Source organism: Panthera pardus, unplaced genomic scaffold (assembly GCF_024362965.1).
Source record: "Panthera pardus isolate Hobbes unplaced genomic scaffold, ASM2436296v1 HiC_scaffold_1, whole genome shotgun sequence".
Classification (NCBI taxonomy): domain Eukaryota; kingdom Metazoa; phylum Chordata; class Mammalia; order Carnivora; family Felidae; genus Panthera; species Panthera pardus.
This window is the reverse complement of record NW_026526654.1, coordinates 79,302,692-79,324,961: the sequence shown is the minus strand read 5'-3', so window position 1 is coordinate 79,324,961 and position 22,270 is coordinate 79,302,692. Positions and strand designations below refer to the sequence as shown.

At 34.0% G+C, this 22,270-nt stretch overlaps 1 protein-coding gene and 1 long non-coding RNA gene across 6 annotated transcripts in view; both read left to right on the top strand.

The window, feature by feature from the left end:
* Positions 1-22,270, top strand: part of LOC128776215 (uncharacterized) — a 191,675-nt gene that overhangs the window by 117,210 nt on the left and 52,195 nt on the right. The window lies entirely within an intron of this gene.
* Positions 1-22,270, top strand: part of PDS5B (PDS5 cohesin associated factor B) — a 191,767-nt gene that overhangs the window by 125,724 nt on the left and 43,773 nt on the right. For all 5 annotated transcript variants that reach the window (XM_019447810.2, XM_019447809.2, XM_019447813.2 and 2 more), the window contains exons 19-21: positions 2,263-2,423; positions 15,282-15,405; positions 18,038-18,196. In XM_019447810.2, the coding sequence (XP_019303355.1) occupies positions 2,263-2,423; positions 15,282-15,405; positions 18,038-18,196 (444 nt within the window). The remainder of the gene's footprint in view (positions 1-2,262; positions 2,424-15,281; positions 15,406-18,037; positions 18,197-22,270) is intronic.

Sequence of the window (22,270 nt, the reverse complement as noted above, 5' to 3'; positions counted from 1 at the left end):
TTTTGCGGTGTCATAGTATTCCCAACTGTTTCTCTGGATATTTAGATTTTTCTAATTTTATTCTTATAATCACTGCAAAGATAAATATGTCTAAGATCTCTTGCAAATGCCTTTTTTAAAAAAAATCCTGAAATGTAAAGAGAATGATCAGTTTCAGAAATTTTTGATGTATATATTTAGTCGAATTCCTTCACAGAAAAATCATACTCCTATATAATTCTGTCAACAGTGAAGGAAGGTGCCTAACTTATCTTCACAAACATGGAATATTGTAAATTTTAAAGAGATTTTGCGAATTTGATAACTAAAAATAATGTTTTAATTTGTGTAATTATTGCAGTGAGGTATAACTTCCATATGTTAATCATTAGTGTTTTCCTTATGGTGAATTCATTATTTTTTATCCTGTGTTCATTTTCTACTGACATCTCAATTTTTTGTTCTTTTTTTTTTTAATTTTTTAATTTTTTAAATTTTTTTTAACGTTTATTTATTTTTGAGACAGAGAGAGACAGAGCATGAACAGGGGAGGGTCAGAGAGAGAGGGAGACACAGAATCTGAAACAGGCTCCAGGCTCTGAGCGGTCAGCACAGAGCCCGATGCGGGGCTCGAACTCACGGACTGTGAGATCGTGACCCGAGCCGAAGTCGGCCGCTCAACCGACTGAGCCACCCAGGCGCCCCAATTTTTTGTTCTTTTTAAACTGATGTGAGTTTTTTATTTCCTTTGCTTTTTTATAAATAAAAAAATAAAATTAATCTATTATATGTAAGTTATAAGGTCTGGTAATAAAGTGAATACAGTGAAAAGTAAATAGGATGCTAACTCAAATAGAGTATTAACAATTCTGTTGAGGGGCACCTGGGTGGCTCGGTTGGTTAAGTGTCCAGCTCTTGATTTCAGCTCAGGTCATGATCTCACAGGTTCGTGGGATCAAGCCCCACATCAGGTTCTGCACTGCGGGCTCTGCGCTGACAGCACAGAGCCTACTTGGGATTCTGTCTCTCCCTGTCTCTCTACCCCTTCCCCGCTCACTCATGCACACACAAACACTCTCAAAATAAATAAACATTAAAAAATAAAAAATACTGTTGAATTTCCCTGAGTAGTTTTTTCCCTGATTCACATCCCCCAGATATAATTGTTCTGAATTTGAGGTCATTATTCATTCTCATACTGTCTTTATAGTTTTATCATCTCTATTTATGTATCTCTAACGTCACTTATTTTGCTTGTTTCTGTATCTTACAAACACGGCATTATGCTTAATATATTTTTCTATGACTTGCTTGATTTTACTTTCCACATTTGATTCTACTTGTTTATTTTAAGCTTGAAAATCCTGTCTTGTTCAGAAAATTTTTATTCTGTTCTTTAATCTGAAATATAAACATCTGAAATTTATTTTAAAAGTGTGTATTGGAGGGAAAGATCTAATTGGATTTTCTCCCAATAGCTATGCAGTTTTATCAGGACTGTTTATTAAAAATCCCATTCATTTTCGTTCTCTGTTGCCTCTGTAGAATCTAAGTTCTTATATATGCTAGGACTATTTATTGCTTTATGTTTTCTGTTTTGTTTCTTCTATTAGTACCATGTTGATTTGATAATTGTAATGTTATGATACCTTTTACTATCTGTTTTACCCCCTTCCCTAAATAACCTTTTTTCAAAAACGTTACTAGCTAGTCTCTTTTAATCCCCTCTGTTTAGAAAAATGAGCTATTTTGGTAAATTCTCTCTTCTTGTCCCTCTTCTCTAATTCTCCTCCAAAAAAAAAAAATCAGGGGCACCTGGGTGGCTCAGTTGGTTAAGCATCCGACTCTTGATCTTGGCTCAGGTCATGATCTCATGAGATCATGAGGACCCATGTTGGGCTCTGTGCTGACAGCACAGGGCCTGCTTGGGATCCTTTCTCTTCCTCTCTCTTCTCTTTGTCTGCTTCTCCTCTGCTTGTTCTCTCTCTCTCTCTCTGTCTCTGTCTCTCAATAAATAAATAAGTCAAACATTAACCAAAATCTAAATTATTTTGAGTAGAATTATATTAACATGTAATTTTGAAAGAAAGGACTTCTGTAAATCCTGTGATCTTCCTACACAAGAACATATCTTTTACATATTTGAATAAGTTTTAAAGTTTACTGTGTTCTCATATACTTGTTAGCATAAATATTTTTGTATTTACTTTGATTTGAGTATTTCCAATTGTATTTTAAAGATGAAAAGAGTTTACAGACCATTTTTGTGACTCATTTTTTTAGGTACTCTCATTTACACATCCCATCTCATTTCATTCTGCTGAAACATTTGAGTCTCTCCTGGCTTGCCTGAAAATGGATGATGAAAAAGTAGCAGAGGCTGCACTCCAAATTTTTAAAAACACAGGAAGCAAAATTGAAGAGGATTTCCCACACATCAGATCGTAAGTTGAGTTTATTCTGATAAATACTCTGGAAAATAGAAAAATAATTTACTGTTTCTCGATTTATGTAGTAATTGGAATCTTGTAAGTTTTAAGGAAATCATGTCTAAGTTATATTAAGTTGGTATCGTTCGGTTTAGATTCTCATTTCCTGAGGGGATAGCACTGGTTGGTATTTTGGATGATTTCATGAAAATGTGGGGCAAACATGGCATTTCTTTCTCAAGCATCTATTTTGCGTAAATATTTTAATGAAAACAATTTTCTAGTAAAACATTCTCTTGACATGGCATAGAATAAACAATTCACATGAATTTAAGGTCTAGTGGGAAATTTCAAAGAAATTTCAGCAGGACTGTGCATAGGACTCTTCACTGTCCTCTGTGATTAAAGGTATTGAATTGAAAATTTTCAGAAGCACTGCTTTATTTGACGTAGGGAAGCATGGAATAATCATCCTAATAGCAGTGTACTTTTGTGTGTGTTTTCAGTATTTCTAAGAATTGGAAATTGTGCTGTTATCCTTGGGATCTCTAATGCTGGTTGATTATTCAAGATTCTGTGATCTCTCAAAACGACGAGTCTTCATTCTGTATGCACCCGTACTTCTCTGTATGCATCTCTCCTCCCGCTTCCTGGAGGGTGTATCTGATAGTTGGTCCTGATCTTGCCATAGTCATTGGTGGTTCGCTTTACATCTGCCTCATTACTTCTGGCTTAGCTGCTGGTCTAATTAGTTGTGGTTGGGGTAGCATGCTTCTTCATGTTGAAGAATTACCTGTGGCCTATTTCCTCAGAGAGAAAATGGACAAAGGTAGCTCTTAAAATCCCAGGTACACTTTTTGTTATTCTTTGTTCATGTGAACTTAATTCTAGTTCACATGGTAATTGAAACATAACCAGAATTTTGTAATCCTATCCTCTTTGGCAGTAAGAGTAAGAAACTTTATTGTTTAGAATTGACTTCTTAATTTTTAAGGGGATGGAGAGCATGAATATTCCTTTGGAATGGTGCTCTGATTCTCCAATACAGATCAGAGATCAGAGTTTGGGGAAAAACACATGCACACACACAATACATATAATGCTGTATCACTTACTGAATGCCCACTTATTGTATTATCTCATTTAAACCTTGTAACAGTTCAGTAAAGTGTAGGAATTATCCTAATCTTCCAAATGAGAAATCTGTTATTCACTTGAGGTAAATGGTTTTAGATCATATAGCTAGAATGTACAGAGGGAAGATTTGAATTTAGGCCTCTGAATGCCTATGGTACCATGTCCATAATGGCACAGTTCCTCTCTTAATTAGGGTTTTGGGCAAGTTTTAGTTTGATTTATTCACTAGTGGTTTTTATTTTCATTCTTGACTATCTTTCCTAGTATCTTTAATATCTTAAACATTGATGGATTTGTGGGAGAACTATAAGAGCAAGGTTGAAAGGTGGACATTTTAGAACATGCAAAGGTCATTTTAAAACATATGCTGCTTTAATATGGAACTTGAAGATTATTTGATTTATATGCTAAGTATATTTCAAATGTTTCTCCTGAGGAGAATTAACTGATATTGAGTACCTGCTGTGTGCACACACTGTTCTTGATGAAGTAACTCATAGTATAATATGTCTTCCAGGAGATAAAATATGTATGCAGATTTTATGTTTTAAATTATTAATTGGGTGAGTTGATTTTGAGGAAAAATGATAGAGCTGAGTGTTGATTAAAGGATCTTCCCTTGAATTCACCAAAATAATTTAGAGGAACCACAAGAGAAATGAATCGCAAGTAGAATTGGACAGAATTGCTCCTAGATTATTTAGACCGAATTGAATGTGAGAACATTGATGGTTGATACCCATATTCCTGAATCAGGCATATAAGGGAATGGATAGTAAGTGTTCTGTCGTTGGTTACTTTAGAAGGAGGAGATTGAGGTATGGGCAGGCTTTGAGAGAAATAAGGAGAGCCTAATTTCGGCTGTCATAGAACTAAAGGAGAGACTTCGTGGTCACACCGTTTTTCTTTGGACTGACCTATTTTCCTTAGCAGGAGGAGCAAAGCTTAGAGGTGAAGTAAAGCTTAGAGGAGAATTTTGAAGCAGACGTCTTATTACCAACTTTAGAGACACATAAAAGATTGTGTGTTCAGCCACTAAACAAAAATGATGGTTGCTATGGTTTCTGTTCTGATTCCTGTCTGTCAGGAGTCTGACTTACCTCCAGAGTAGGTAGTTGTCCCCAAACTAAGAGTCCCCTTATAGCATGGAATATAGCCATATCCAGGTGGAGCTAGTTCTTGTCACTGGCAGGTTTCAGTAGACTTGGAGAGAAATTCCATGGAGATGAGAGACTTGCTGCCTTTAGTCCCCACTCCCTTCTCCATGCTCCTTACTTAGCCAGCTGATGAAGGAGTTGGGAGCTTTGATGTTAATTTTTTAAGAGTGGCATCTGATGTTCAGTCTTCAGGGAGATGCTGCCTGCCTTTTTGTCCAAATGGCAGAGCCAGAGAATTTCTGTTGCTCAAAGGTGAGTTAACAGAGTACAAATAAATTAACAAACATGAAACCAATGCACATATTTTAGTACTCAAAGCTGATAATCACTGTTGGGAAGAATTGAATTTTTCTAGGAAAAAAGAAAATTTTAAGTGATTCTAAACTGCCAAAAAGTTAAGCAGCAAATGATACCTGGAAAAAAAGAGAACAAAACAAATATATAAAAAGGGAAGTGGCAGAACCAATGGTAAAGAAGACAGGAACATACTTGCATTATAAAGTATAATTTAGTATAAGCAGCAAGGAGCAGAGTAAGCAATTTTGAAAATGTAATCGGTAAGCTAGCAATGGAACTTGAGGAGATTGCATAGCATGGGGAAATGTAGGCATAGAAATGAAGGCAGTTAAATTTCTTTAATAGCAGAAAGTGAAAAGCCCTAAGTGGTTTTTGTGGTGAAGACAACAGAGTGATGGAAAATGGAAAATAATAATAAAAAAAAATAATAGTAAACTTTTTCAGAATGATTGGCTACTTGAATCTGGATATCAAGAGGACTCCTGTTTTAGGAAAATATCCTGGTGGAATTTACTGAATTTTCAGGGATTACAGAAGTGATTTCACAAACATCAAGGGCAAAGAAAAGGAAGTATGTTATGTACAATGGAAAAATAAAGAGGCTCGCTTATTTCTTTCAACCACCTAAGATTTCTGAAGTTAATGATTCAACAACTAGAGAGATTTCATGGACAAAAAGAATATAACCTAAGAATTTCCTAAGTAGCCAAGTTGTGCTTAAGGACAAATGAAGGATGTTCTTTAGGATATAAAGACTCAGGAAATGTATTAATAACCCCTTTTATATTATGAACTCTGCCTACCAAGGTATATACTCTTCCCCTTTGCATTCAGTTTTGCTTAAGCTCCTAATTCTACCTTTTGTTTTTGTTGGCGTATCTGATAGGTTTTTTTCTCATCATTTTACTTTTAGTGTTTAAATTAAAATTTTTTTTTAACGTTTATTTATTATTGAGAGACAGAGAGTGAGCAAGGGAGAGGCAGAGAGAGAGGGGAACACAGAATGTGAAGCAGGCTCCAGGCTCTGAGCTGGCAGCACAGAGCCCGATGTAGGGCTCGAACTCACAAACTGCGAGATCATGACCTGAGCCGAAGTCGGACACCCAACTGACTGAGCCACCCAGGCGCCCCTCAGTGTTTAAATTTTAGATGTGCCTATATCTATGTTTTAAATATTGGAAAACCTGATTTTTTTTTAAGGAAATGTAAATAAATAAAATTGGCTCAAGAAGAAGAAGAAAAAACCTAATTAGGCTATGATAATAAAAAAAATGGTGAAAAGTATCCTCTAATAAAATGTGCCAGTAAAAGTTGCATGTTAAAGAAAGTATTATTTCACATCTGTAAGGAACCAAGGATTCTAATTTTTTTAAATTGTTTAGAGCATGACAAAAAAAAAAACCAAAAAACATTCAGATTACTTGTAAAGCCAAGATAACCAGCAGGAGTGCTAAAACTAGTTAACAGATATTCCCTCAAAAGAAAACTTCAAACAGAGCTTACTAATATTGCTGCAAAAAGTTTAAGTAAAATTTTAGAAAAAAGAGAGTTGACTACAGTAAAACAAAAATATATTATGGTCAGATGTGATTACTTTCAGGAATACAAAGAGGATTGGTGTTGATAGGCCGAATATTCATGTTACAATTTATTATATAATTGAGTATGAGGGAAAAGGCACACAGTAGGTCACATTGATGTGACAAGGATTAGAATGCTAAAGGAGTCTATTTCTAATTAAACCTAATAAACTAGGATTAAATGCCTTCATAACATAATAAATGTGTCTCAGACCAAAAATAGGTGTCATCATATAGTAAACACCAGAAGCATTCGCAGTAAAATTAGGAACAAAATGAAGAAAATACACTATCTCTGCCATGATTTAACATTGTTTCAGAAGCATTAGCCAGTATAATTACATTAAAAAATAAATTTAAGAAGTACAAGTGTTGGAGGAGATAGAGTTATTGTATTTCATGGAAAATCTGTGAATCAACTGAAAAACTACCAAAACCAAGATAGCCAATATAAGCCAAAATCCCATATAACACTAACAACCATTTTGAGAATATTATAGGAATAAAAATCAGAAGACCTAGGGGTAACACAAGAAATTTGCAACCTTATAATACTGAGTGGAGAAGTATAATATTTAACAAAAAAATTAGGAAAAGTTAGATTGTCCAGTAAATTATTGGCAAGCTGTTTTGAAAAGAAAAATCAATGTAAACTGCTTATCTTGATTTTACATATATTTGAAATGAGTTAAAGATTTATCTAAGATTTTAAATGTATAAAATGAATCAATAAAAGTACTGGTAACCAGAACAGTTTTGTAATTCCTTTTTTTTTTTTTTTTTTTTTTTTTTTGGTGGGTGAAGGGATACTGATGCCAGATCATAAGATGAGATACTGATGGATTATATTATTAAATATCCATTTGTTGAAAAATATTTATAGAGACTCTACTGTGTATAAGGTACTGAAGTGCGTATAAAGTTTTGTTGATGAACAGACTCTGTCCTTATATTTTAGTGAGGAAGAATACCATTTAGACAAAAGCAGAAATCATGAAGTAAGTTAGAAATACAAATGGTATGCTTGGAAACTATTTTCAGTATGTATAACTTTGAAAAGGTTAATATCTGTAACGTATAAAGACTCTTAAAAATATAACAAACAGGTTTCACAGTAGAATACTGGCAAAGGGAATGAACAGGAAATTCACAAACAGGAAGGCCTTCTAGCCCCTCAAATCAAGAAAAGACATTTATGCCTACTAATAGTAATTGAGGCAAATACAAATAAAAACAGCAGGATTAGCTAGCATTCCAGTGATGTCTCTTGATTGAATTATAAATGATTCAGCTTTTCTGGGTTGGTCGTGTGGTAGTACATACCAACTTAAAATGTGTGCGTGTAGTCTTCCAACTCTGCAGTGTTATTTTCAGGAACTTATTTCAGAGATAATTAGAAAAGATACCTACCTAATGATAATATGGGTCAGGGTTGAGTCAGAGGAACAGAAACCACACAAGGTATTTTAAACGTACATTAATTAATACAGATGTTTGAAGGATGAAAGAGCAGGTTGTTTTGGTAACCCAAGGACTATGAACTGCTGGAAGCAGCTATGACCCCTAGGGCTGGCCGGCTGACAAGTGGTGTTGAGGACTGCCCATTGGATGGAAGAGCCCTGTCAGTATTGGCACAGCCAACCAGCTGTCACAGTAGGAGTGTCCTAGTTGTTGTTGGGGGGGCGGGGGGGGGGGGTAGGGTGGAGCCACTGCACAAGATGCCTGAAGAAGCTATAGTGTCTCTTATTGGAAGAATCCAACAGGAAGGCAACTCTTGGAGGAATCTAGGAAATACAATTTCTGATTTATAGCACCAGGGTCTCAGGGCAGATTATAGGGTAGGCTTAAATCTTAAAGCTCAGAAACAGGGCATAAATAACTGGAATAAGGATGCTGGTGCTTTTGTTGTTAAGACTAAAAAAGAAAAACCAAAACATCTAAATGTTCATCAGTAGGGGATTGGTTAGACTAGTTGTGGTATAATATCTATCTGCTAGAGATATATATGAGCATTAAAATTAGTGTTTAGCAGTACTTGATATAGGAAGTTCTCTACAGCATTATTGGTGAAAAAATGTTTCCAAATACTATGTAGTTTGTACCCTGGTTTACTTAAATATATGTATGTATGTATAGAGAAATTTTAGAATTGTTAACCAAATGTTAGCAGTAATTATTTCAGAGTAGTAGAATTTTGAGGGTTTTTTTTTTTTAGTGGTATTAATGTATTTTTCAGTTTTTGCATTTTCTGCATGTGTGTGATTATTATCGGGAGAAAAAATCCCTTGAATTGGAAAGAAGAAAATCAATTTAACAAGGGAGTGAAGTATTTCTTTTAACAGGAACTTAGAAAAAGCAATCAGAAGATAGTTGTTTCATTTACATTTCACTGACTTCTAAGACTCTGCCTAGTAGTTCAGAATTCTTGAAAGTTTTTTTTTCTTTGTTTTATTTCTGTTCTGTTTATTTTTTTCTGTTTTCTGTTTAAATGAATATGCAAAACATTGGATGAACTTAAAATTTCTCATTCTGTCTTCAAAAATTCCAACCCAAATTGCTTTTTTATTTCTATGTGACATGTAATTTTCTCTTGATTACTAAGAAAAGGTATTTATGGATGTTTGTATTGGAAAGTCTGATCTATGATATGATGGGTCTTATCTGGGGAGTTTAGTTACTGAAGTTACCAGAAAGTAATAATTTTTCATTTCATAAAGAACTTCAAACCATAGACTAAAAGGATAGTTTGGTGAGACTCTGAAACATTTTACTCCTGAAATTTTCAAACATATATAGAAGTAGATAGACTATTACAATAAACTCCTATGTATCCAACAACTGGCTTATATATGAATAACTTATAGCCACTTTACTGTAATTTATAATTCTACTTTCCCTGTTCCCCTTATATCTGAAAGCAAACCCCAGACTAAATATATCATTTTATCTATACATCTAAGTATCTCTAAGAGATAAGAGCTCTTAAAAATAAACATAATACCTTTCTCACAAACATAGGTAACATTAGTTGCTTAATGTTAATATCCAGTTAATTTTCTCAAAAATAATAAATTTTTTTTTTAAATCAAGATCCATAATGCTATTTGTAGATGCATTTATTAAAGTGTCTCATTTCTTTCTTTGTGTTTGATAAACCAGGTTTCTCTTGCAGAGTTTCACATAGACCGATTTTTGCTAATTGTATGCCTTTGGCATATTTTAATGGGTTTCTTATATTGTTTGTAAGGTTATAGTTAAATCCAGAGGCCTGATTGGATTCCAGTCAACTTTTTTGTTGTCAGAGGACCACCTTATAGATGGTGGTGTGCCCCTCTGTCGGTTGTTGCTTAGTGATCAGACGTGATGTTCTGTCATTCCTTCTTCAGTTACTAGCTGAATACTTTCATAAAGAGGAACTTCTCATCTATTCTCTGGTTCCCCAGTGTTAGATCTGTTCAGGAAAGGCAGGTTAAATGCTTCGTTTTTTTTTAAGTTATTGAACGGTGTTCAAAATAGTGATTTTACTAGCCTCCTTCAAATGTGACGAATTAACTGTTGTTGTCTTTTTAAAATAACCATTATAAACCCATGAATTTACACCACCTGAAATCAGTCATTTCTCTAAAGAGTCCTGGTTCTTTTTAATGGGAATGTTATTAAGATGATCATAATGTGAGTCTTGTGGGTACTAATGCCTAGTGTGTGGGTCATTTTTTAAGACAATTCAGCGGACATAGCAAAAAAAAAAAAAAAAGTTTTTCTGGAAGATAAAATGCATTGTGTGTTTATATTGATTATTCCAGTTCTAACTCAGGGCTACAGTGTTTTTACAGAATCTCTTCAATTTTACATTTGTATCTCTTTTTCCCCAACTTAGATAACACAGGATGATAAAATCATGGTATTACATATTAACTCATTTGAATTATGCCGTATTAAATACCTAACAGTCTCAGAAATGGCAGTAGCACTACCAATGTTACTCCTAAAAAGAGTTAAGTTTGTTGACTTGTTATCTTTAAGGTATGTATCACATTAGGGATTTACAGTCAAATTTCTCTATTTCACGGTTACTTAAAATGATTCTTTTTTGTGTAGTTATGCCACCAAATGGATACATACTTTTGTTCATTTGCTTTATTTTATTACTTTTTTTTAATGTTTATTTTTGAGAGAGAGAAAGAGTGAGGGGTGGGACAAGGCAGAGAGAGAGGGAGACATAGATTCGGAAGCAGGCCCAGGCTCGGAGCTTTCAGCACAGAGCCTGATGCAGGACTCAAACTGAAGGTAAGATCGTGACCTGAGCAAAAGTTGGACGCTTAACTGACTGAGCCACCCAGGTGCTCCTGTTTGTTTTATTTTATTTTTTTTTAAGTTTGCTCTTTTAAAATAAAATTTAAAAAATATCTTTTAATTTTAAGTAGGCTTCGTGTCCAACGTAGGGCTCGAACTCACAACCCTGAGTTGTATGCTCTACTGACTGAGCCAGCAAGGAGCTCCTAAAATTTAATTTAATTTTTAAGTTATTGAAATATTCACTGGTTTTGAAGAGAGTTCTGAAAGCAAAATATATTCCAAGAAGTCTAGCTTCAGTTTCTCATCTGTCTGCCTATTCCTTTTTACCTTTAGATAAACTTGGGAAAAAAAAAAGTCCTCTATGCATGTCTATCTGGGTGTGTTTCAGTGTGTATATGTATGTGTACTCATATGCCCCCTTTGACAGATAAATGATAAAGTACGCTGTACACACTTTCCTCCACCTTGCTTTTGTCTTTTGATACATACTGATAGTTATTCCATATTTAAGTAGTTATTTTGTGCTTTTTATCAGAGTAAATGCATATATAATTTTGCTAGATTTTGCTACATTTCCCTCCATGGTGGCTATAACGTTTTGCATTCTCACCAGCAGTATACAAATGTACCTGATTCCCCACAGCCTTGTCAAGTCTGTGTTGTTATGATTGTGTCTCTTTTTCCTGGTCATCGTCCTTGTTCTGCAGTTATTGTCTGAGAGTAGCATAACCACTTCTACTTTCTACTTTTTTTTATATCAGTGTTTGCAAGTCATGTTGTTTGCCTTTTTTTTTTTAACTTTAAATCTTTGTGGGACTTGATATTTAAAATGAGTTTCTTTTAAATATCCTACAGGTTAGTCTTTGTTTAGTTATATTTTTGTTGGTTTGTTTTGGTTTTGGTTGTTTTAATCCAGTTTGACAAACTGTCTTTTGGTTGGAATATTTAGACCATTATGGTTAATGTAATTATTGATATAGTTAGATTTAAGCTGCCATCTTTATTTTTGTTTTGTCTTTTCTCTGTTCTCCCTTCCCTCTATTTCTGCCCTCCTTGGGATTAACTGAGTATTTATTTTATTTTTAATTGTTTTTTAAAGTATTTAAATTCCAGGTAACATACAGTGTAATGTTAGTTTCAGGTCTGCAGTATACTGCTTCAGCACCTCCATGCAACAGTGCTCATCACCACAAGTGCACTCCTTAATCCCTGTCACCTTATTTAACCCATCAGTTTGTTCTCTATAGTTGGGAGTCTGTTTCTTGTTTCTTGGTTTGTCTCTCTCTTTTCTTCCTTTGCTCATTTGTTTTGTTTTGTTATCTTCGCTACTGGAGATAATCTACATTCAAATAAAATTATATCACTTAATGTATATTATAAAAGCTTTGCAACAGTATATCTCCATGCCTTCCCCCTCTAAGCTTTTGCTGGCATATTTTGTTTCTGAATATGTTATAAATTCTACAATGTGTTGATATTTTTGCTCTAAACAGTTTGATAAGTCTTGGATTAACAGTGATAGATTTATTGGTACACACACATTTACCATTTCTGTCACTCTTCATTTTTTAGATATCTGTATTTTCATCTGCTATCATTTTTCTTCTAGAATAACTTTATTTCTTATCGTATAGTTCTGCTTGTAATTCATTATCTCAGCTTTTCTTTCTCTGAAAAAATCTTTATTTTGCCTTCATTCTTGAAAGGTATTTTTTCTCAGTAGAATTCTAGATTGGCAGTTTATTTTCATTTAGTACCTAAAAGATGTCACTGCATTATTTTCTGGATTGCATAGTTTTTGATGAAAAGTATTCCTCTGTATATATTGTTTTTGCATATGTAATGTGTATTTTTTTTTCAGACTGTTTTTAGGATTTCTTTTCCTTATCACTGTTTTTACCAAATTGATAATGGCATGTCTTGGAATGATTTACTTTATGCTTCTTCTTCTTGCAGCTTATTGAGATTTGGGGGACTATGGGTCTTTTTCCCATCAGATTTGGAAAAATTGTGGCAACTATCTCTTCAGATATTTTTTTCTGTTCACCCCTCCTCACCTCTTTGTTTTCTAGGACTCCAGTTGCATGTATTTTTGACTACTTGATATTGTCTTACATGTCACTGATGCTCTGTTCTTTTTTTTTTTTTTTCCTGTCCTGGTTTTATTTTGCATAGTTGCTATTGCTATGTCTTCAAGTTCACTGATGTTTTCTTCTGTAACATATAATCTACTTTTGATCCTATTGGTATATTTTTCATTACAGGTTTTGTATTTTTCGTAGTAGTTGCATTTGGGTCTTCTTTATTTCATTTCTGTCCTCATGTTCATGTTTTCTTGGGCATATCGAGCATATTGATAACAGCTGTTTATGTCTTTGCTAATTCTGTCACCTGTGCCATTTCTGGGACTATTTCTATTGATGAATTTGTTTTCCTCGTTATGTATTACAAGGTCTTTCCACTGTGGCTGGTGGAGACCTGAATCACTAGCAGCCCCAGGTGCGTTAGGGAATTTCTTGGCTTATTGCTTTCCAGTGTTCTTTTCCTGGTCTCAGGTAGTTTTTTTCTTCCTCATGCATGGCACTGATTATTATTCAGTCAATGACTTGCGACACCCCTCTGTGGATCTCCAGAATTCAAGCTCTCTTGCTGTCTTTGTAGCTCACTCCTCTGTGGAACTCTGCCCTAGAAATTATAGCTGCTTCAACTCCCATCTCGGTCTCCCTCAACTCCATGCTACCACCAGATTCTTACTGGGTTACTTCTCCTTACATGGCAGTCTGGAGCCTTGCAGGCAGCAAGTGAGGATAGATGTAGGCCTCTTGTAGTTTATTTTCCATCTTTTAGGGATTACAGTCATATGCTGCCTGTTGTCCTGTGTCCAAAACCTTTAACATGTTTATCTGTTTTCTGCTTGTTTAAAGTAGGAGAGAATCCCATTTCAGATATGCCCTCATCATGTGAACTTTTAATTTGTATGTTTTTAATTGTTTGTAAATGAGTGAAAGTAAACGTCTTTTCACACATCTCTATCACACATAAATATCTACTCATTTTAATATTTATTTTTGGGAGGGAGGGAGGTAGAGAGAGAGACAGAGACAGAGACAGAGAGAACACACACGTGAGTTGGGGAGGGACCGAGAGAGGGAGACACAGAATCCAAAGCAGGCTCTAGGCTCTGAGCTGTCAGCACAGAGCCCGATGCGTGGTTCGAACTCTCTCAGATCATGATCTGACCTGAAGTCAGATGCTTAACTACTGAGCCACCCAGGTGCCCCTGTATATCTACTTTTGAAAAACTTTATTTTATGTCCAGCCCATTTGTCCATGATATTGCTTGTCATTTCATTCTATATTTGTAGACGATCCTTACATTAAGGATATTAACCCTTTGTGAAACAAAATGTAGAATTTCCCCTCAATTTATCACTTGTCTTTTTATTATATTTTACTGTTGGTGTCTTTTGTGATACTCTGTTACTGTTGATGAATTAATGTATCTATGAATTCTTAGTATTTGGGCCCTGGGTTGGTATTGAGCAAGGAGGTAGATTCAGAAGTTGCTTTCACTGTGAGATGTTTGAGTAGTTGAGCTAAGAGATCTTGCTTTATTCATTATTCTTTCTAAGTTTTTGTGTTGTGTAATGATATGATACCTGAACCTTCTTCCCGCTACGTGACTTACTCCAGAACTCTGCTCAAATGTTACTTTATCTGCAGGGTCTTCTGTAACCACCCTCTTTCAAATTATAATACTCACACACCTCTCCCCACTCCCTATCCTGTCTTCTTTCTTTTCCTTTTTTTCCTCCACAGAAGTTATCCCAACTTGACGTAACACATATTTTGCTAATTTATGTATCGTTTGTCTTGTCCAAAATATGCTGGTAGCATGAAGGCAAGCATTTTGGGACTTCTAATAGTGCCCAGCACATAGTAAATACTTAGTTTGTATAGGTTTTATAATCCGATTTCCCGTTATGTAGGTTGGCCTGGTATAAAATGAAAAATGAATCAGAAGAAGAAAGGGACTTGAAAAAGTTTAGGTCCCATTATAGTGGTCTTATATGTTGTATAAGGTGGCAACAATTTAGCGGGAGTGATAGCTGTGAGAATAAAAGAGAAGAAGCTAATGGGAATGATATTAAAAAGAAATGGGTCGCCATCCATGTTTGTATTTAGAATTGTTAAGTAAAAAGAAAAAAACTCTTGTATTTGGACTGTATTTTTAATATAGATGTTTATGAAGCAGAATTAGAGACAGTTAAAAATGAGTTCAAGTAGATTTTTTTTGTTCTTACAAAACATTACTTAAAAAATACAAATGGTAAAGTATCTAGTGGAGTCTTGCTGATTTTTCTGGTTTACTGTTTTTCTTTAATTACATTTTTTGTTTTCTTTAGAGCTTTGCTTCCTGTTTTACATCACAAATCTAAAAAAGGACCCCCCCGTCAAGCCAAATATGCCATTCATTGTATCCATGCGATATTTTCTAGTAAAGAGACCCAGTTTGCACAGATATTTGAGGTAAAGAGAAAAAAAAATTTTTTTTGTTTCATATATTATAGTTAAAAAACACATATTAATGATTTTATAGAATGTTCACATTTGGAGATGCATCATTTTATAGTATGTTTTCAGGATTTGAATCAGTATAATCAATATTGATGAGTGGTTAAAATATGAAAATATCTGATTATTTAGATGTTTAGTACTAACTTAAATTCAGAAATCAAACAATTATATCGTAATTTTTGGTATTATACATTTAATATTAGGAAGCTTTTTCATTAATAAGTAACTATATATAAAATCATACTTAGTGATAATCAGTAATGATTATTCTGTCAGTTTATAGGTTTAAAAATTAGAGTTCTGTTTATGAGATACTGCTGAAGTTTGTGGAGTTTTGTCAATTCTAATTGGTAATATAAAGTACAAATAGATTTATACTTAGATAATCACTGACCTAATTTTATACAGATTAAATTGTTTTTTAAATACATATTTCATATTATTTTTTCTATTTTATTAAATAGAAATTACTATTTCCCTTTCTAAGCGTTGCATTTTAATCTATAATCTGGGGCTATCTTTAGTATTCTTACTATATATTTAGCATTTTTACATAGTGCAGGAACCTTGAATGAAATCAAAGCAGTTTGGAAAGTATGCTGAAGCTACTTCACCATAAAAACTTTGACTTGTTATCCCTGTTTTGAAACATTTATGGTAACCTTTTCAAATCTTCATGTATAATGCTAAAGACCTGAACAAGGAAGAAAAGTAGTTGTCTTTATCAAACATTGTCTTTGCTGTATATAGCAAATAATTTTATTTTAATTTTGTGCCTTTTGGGGTGGAGGCATTTTTTGTAGTCTGTTTTTATATATGAGAATGACTTTAATGAATTCATGTTGATTTAGAAAGCTTTTGTTTTTCTTGATTAGTCTCCTTTCTATTCCTTTCAATGGTGATAAGGAGCAAGATAACATTAGTAATAACTTGAATTTGTTATGTACTTTTATTTTCATTTTGATATTATATATCTGGTATTTTATTTATTTTTTTCTCTGATATTTTATTTTATCTTTACCATAACCTAACCTGTAATCCTTCTGCTATAATGTATAGGTTGGCTACCTTCTGAGAAAAGGTTTCATAGAGGTATCTGGCCTTTATGAGATTACTGTTAATCCAGGGTCTATTAATTTTGCTTTCTTAGAAATGATTTTATTACCTTACTTTGTAAAATTGTCACACTCATTATTGAAAAACCCGCATGATCAGATTTTCATTTATAATACAAAGAATCTGGCATTTTGGTGTACAATGGAAGTATTGAGGGAAGTCATCAAGAATAGCGAGAAGTAAACTCATTTAAATATACTTTTGGCCAAATGAAACCTTATATTGACCCGATATTTTAGGGGAAGAACAGTTTAATACTGTTTTTCAAGCCTAGAATTCTTGGTGTTCAGCATGGGAGGACAGCGTCAACTCTTTATTAAAAGTGTCACTGAAAATTTTAATAATCTATTTACTTGTTTACAAATCAAAATATACAAAACAAATCCAAATAGTAAGTAGTAAAATAATAAGTTTTCTCCTCCATCTCAGCCTCGTATCCCCAGCTACCCACTTCTCATTCCCAGAGGCAACCAGTGTTACCAGTTTCTAATACACTTTTCTCAAGAGTATTTATTCATAATACACATAATACACACACACACACACACACACACACACAACACACAAAATCACACACATAGATTTTTGTCCCTTTCCCTCTCTGCTTATGCTAGTGATAGTCTACTATAGTCACTCTTGGGATTTCCCTATTTTAAAATTGTAACAAAACATTTTAGGTATTATCCTACATGGGTATACGAGGAGTCTCATTCTTTTGTCATGGCAAAATATGTATTAATGTTTGAGTTTTCCATCAGAATAATAGAAACAATTCTCTTGTGGCACTTAATAGTTGATGGTATAAAAATGCACAAAAATGCATGTGACTCTACATAATAAAGTTTATTTCTTGCTCCTGAAAAAATGTCCAGTTGGGTGTTTGGATTGCATTCTAATCAACAGTTTAGACACACAGACTTTTTTTGACAAATGGCTTCTCTTTTTAGTCCCGCTGGAACCTTGGTAGTAAGCCCGTCAGTGAGTAAAGAGAGAATATGGAGAAGATACGTTTCTCATACTTGCTTCAGTGCGGCGATTGCATACCTCACTTTTACCCCCAATCTGTTAATAACCAGTGCTTTTTCACATATTCTCATCTAACTGCAGAAGAAGCTGCCTGTGTAGCCGTGTAGGAAGTAGAACAGAAGTGGATATTGGTGAACACTGCCGGTCTCTAACATATTCATCTATGTGATCATAAAATATACAATACATAATATGATTCTCCCATGCTGAAATTTTTTTTACCTATTTCTAAAATATGACTTGGGCAAAACTGAAAATAATTAAATGTGATGCCTTTTAGATATAAATAGCCTATAGTGTAAATATAAGCTTGAGCTACTACTTACATCATGTATATGTATTGAAGCTTCTATAGGTTTTTTTTTTATTTGAGCATGAAATATGTGAATAGTTTATTTACATATTTATAGAGTTGAATATGTTTTCCTTTTCTCATTTTCAGCCTCTGCATAAGAGCCTAGATCCAAGCAACCTGGAACATCTCATAACACCATTGGTTACCATTGGGCATATTGCTCTCCTTGCACCTGATCAGTTTGCTGCTCCTTTGAAGTCTTTAGTAGCTACTTTCATTGTGAAAGATCTTCTCATGAATGATCGGGTAATTTATATTTTTTAGACCTGTGTTCCTCACATTGTTATCTTCTAAAAGTGAAATGTTGTAAATAACACTTCCATTTGGCTGCTTTCTTTGAGGTTTTCCTATCTTTTTAACATGCTGTTATCTCCAGTAGAACTAGAGGCATTGAAACATGTCTTTAGTTGAGCATATGCATGCAATCTGCAATACATTCCTTGATAAATACAAAATCTCATTTGATTTTCTTTCAGCTTTATAGTGGATTAATTTTTATAATGATATCTATTTTTGAAAATGTGAAGACTGACAAGCTAGGTCACATTATGGTTGTCATGACAATAGTTGTTTCTTTCCCTCCATACAGTAGAGAATTAAGAGCACTAGGAGAAAACATTAGGAAAGAAATAAGTGATTTTGTCTGTCTTCAGTTTGTGAGTATTTGGGGTAGGGCATGTTTGAGTCTGGGAGAATTGACTCCTTATAGTCATGTGGAGTTTTATGCATGTGTGTGCATATTTATGTATACACACACATATAAACATGCATGTGCAGACCCTTATGTAACCAGTTTTGTGGCTGCTGTGTGCTCAGCACTGTACTAGGTTCTTTGGAGAATTAAAAGAACTATAAGATAAAGTTTCTCCTCTTAAAATATAGTTATAAATCTTGCAGTGTGTAGCTATATTACTTACATGTTTCATATTCATCATTATCTTCTATTAATATACTTTAATATACTATTAATACTTTTAAACTGATTTATTATGGAAAAATAGTTTTGGGAGATAATAGTCAAGATAATTGTATGTATTAGATCTCTAATGATTTGTGGCTATTTAACTTTAGTTGACCAGAGCCCTGTAATTTGGAGACCAAAGGCCTGTGTTAATTACCATTGTCCCTGGCTGTGTTCTTCAGCTATGTCTCTCACTTTTCTTCTCCCTAAGTACAGTATTTCGTATGTTCTTTCGGTTCTGTATGCTAATCATGTGCTTCAAGTTTGATATCCTTACTTTGTTTTGTTTTCTTTAATGCAGAAATTTTGTTGAGATAAAAGTGCATACTTTTTAAGGGTGTGGTTCATTAAGGTTTCACAAAGTTAGCATTTTTGACCAGCTGACAATCCAGGCAAAGAAGTAGAAATTTACCAGACTCCCAAAGCCCCTGTGTCTTTTTCTTGTTGTTAACCTTCCCTTCTCCCTGAAGATAACCATAATCTTGACTTCTAACACCAAAGATTAGTTTTACCTGTTTTTGAACGTTTATAAATGGAATTATGTAGAGTAAATTTTTTATGCCTGACTTTTTCTTAACTCTATTACATTTGTTAGATGAATCCATCCTGGTTTATATAGCAATGGTTTGTTCATGTTTGTTGCTGTATAGTATTCCATTGTTTGTGTATGCCATGTATCTGCTCTGTTGATAAACATCTAAGTTACTTCTGGTGTTAAATGCATACCGCTATTACAAATACTCTTTTACATATCATTTTGTGCACTTATGTATGAATTTCTTTTTTAGTTGCTGTATCTTAGAGTATAAGTATGTATAAGTTGTTTTAGTAAAATTTGCCAAATTATTTTTCATTCTTTCTTTTTTTGCCAAATTGTTTTTCAAAATGATTATTTATACCAACTAATATTCTTATATATGCTGAATGAGGGTTCTAGTTGTACCATTTCCTTGACTCTACTAGATATGGCAGTCTTCAACATTTTAGCCATTTTTTGAAGTGTAATGAATGATATGCCCTTAGGCACATTTTCATATTTATATTGACATTTTGGTTCTCCTCTTTCGTGAAGTGTCTGCTCAAGCATCTTCCACATTTTTCTATTAAATTGTCAGTCTCTTATATTCATTTGTAAGATTTCCTCATGTATCTTGTTGGCAATATGGTTAGCAAATCTCTTTTCCCACTTTGTAACATGCCTTTCACTCTCTTAATGGTGTTTTTTGATGAGCAGAAGTTCTTAATTTTAACAGAACTCATTTTATTATTTTCTTTTTAGTACTTACCTTGTCTTTTTTGTCTACTCCAAGGTTGTGAACATATTCCCTGTATTATCTTCTAGAACAATGGTAATATACAAGCTTCTAGCCACATGTAGCTATATAAGTTTAAGTTTAAACTAAATATAATTGTAAATCTAGTCACACATTTCAAGTGCTCACTAGCCACATACTGCTAGTGTTGAACAGCCCAGAACATTTCTGCCATCTCAAAGTTCTGTTAGACAGTGTTGCTCTAGAAGCTTTATTTATTTAACTTACACATTACACTCTGAAGTCTACTTGGGATTGATTTTTATATATGGTATATGATTACTATCAAGATTCATTTTCTTTATTTCCATCTGACTCAACTCACATTTATTGGAAAGACTGTCTTCCTTGCTGCATTTAAAAAAAAAATTGAGATGAAATTCACATAATGTAAAATTAGCTGTTTTAAAGTATTCAATTCAGTCACATTTTATTTAGTACATTGACAATTTTGTGTGACCGCCGCTTCTGTCTAGTTCCAGATCATTTTCATTAAGCAGTCACACCGCATTTCCCCAGCCCTGGGCAACCACCAGTCTCCGGTCTGTCTTAATGGATTTAACTGTTGTGAATATTTCCTATAAATGGAATCCTGCAATATGTGACTTCTTGTGTTTTTCTTCTGTCACTTAGCATAATCTTTTTGAGGTTCATGTTGTAGCATACATCAGTACTTCATTCCATTTTATGGCTGAATAATATTCTGCTGTATGTATTTATCACAATTTGTTTATCCATTTATTCAGTGATGGACATTTGGGTTACTCCCACCTTTTGAATATTGTGAAAAGTGCTGCTATGAATTTTATGGCTGGGTATTTGTTTGAGTACCTGTGTTTAGTTCTTTGGGTATATTCCTAGGTATATACCTTTGCTAGATTATATGGTGATTCTGTGTTTAACTTTTTTATTTATTTTAGAGAGTGCTCAAGATGGGGAGAGAGGCAAAGGGGGAAGAGAGAAAGAGAAAGAGAAAATGAGAATCTTTGGCAGGCCCATGCTCAGTGCAGAGCCTGACACCAGGCTCAATCCTACAACCCTGAGATCATGACCTGAGCTGAAATAAAGAGTTGGGCTCTCAATTGCCTGAGCCACCTAGGTGCCCCAGTGTTTAGCTTTTTGAGAAACTGACAAACTATTTTCCACAGAGGCTACACCAATTTACCTTCCCGCCAGCAGTGTATGAAACTTCCAGTTTTCTCCACATCCTCGCCAACTTCCTGTTTTCTGTTAATTTGATTATAGCCATCCTAACGGGTGTGAAGTGGCATCTCACTGTGGTTTTGATTTGCATTTCTCTAATGATATTGAGCATCTTTTGACGTACTTATTAGCCATTTGTGTATCTTTTGGAGCAAAGACTGTATGTGTCTTTTGCCCTTTTTTTAGGGCTCTTTGTTGAGTAGTGAAAGTTCTTTATACTTTCTAGACACAATTCTCTTGTCAGATCCATGGTTTGCAAATATTTTCTCCCATTCTGTAGGTTGTCTTTTAAGTTGTCCTTTAATTTTTTAATTGAGATATAATTGATATGTAACATATTATTTAGATGTGTGCAGTGTAATGATTCAGTATTTTATATACTTTGAAATGATCACCACAAAAAGCCTAGTTAATATCCATCCCACACAGTTACATTTTTCCCGCCCTGTGGGAACTTTTAAGATCTTGGCAGCTTATCAAATATACACTATATGGCATTACTAACTGTAGTTACCAGGCTGTACATCACGTTCCATGACTTATTTATTTTATAACTGTAAGTTTGTGCCTTTGACCCCATTCAGCCATTTTGCCCACCTACCCCTTCCTTTGTCAGCTATCAGTCTATTCCATGTATCTTTGATATTAGCCAGTCTGATAAGTGCGAGGTTATATCTCATTCTGGTTTTGATTTGCATTTCGTTGATGATTAGGGACACTGAGCATCTTCTCATGTGCCCTCTGTATGTTTTCTTTGGAGATATTATCTATTCAAGTCCTCTGCCCATTATTTAATTGGGTTGTGTTTTTGATACTAAGTTGTGTAAATTCTTTATATATTTT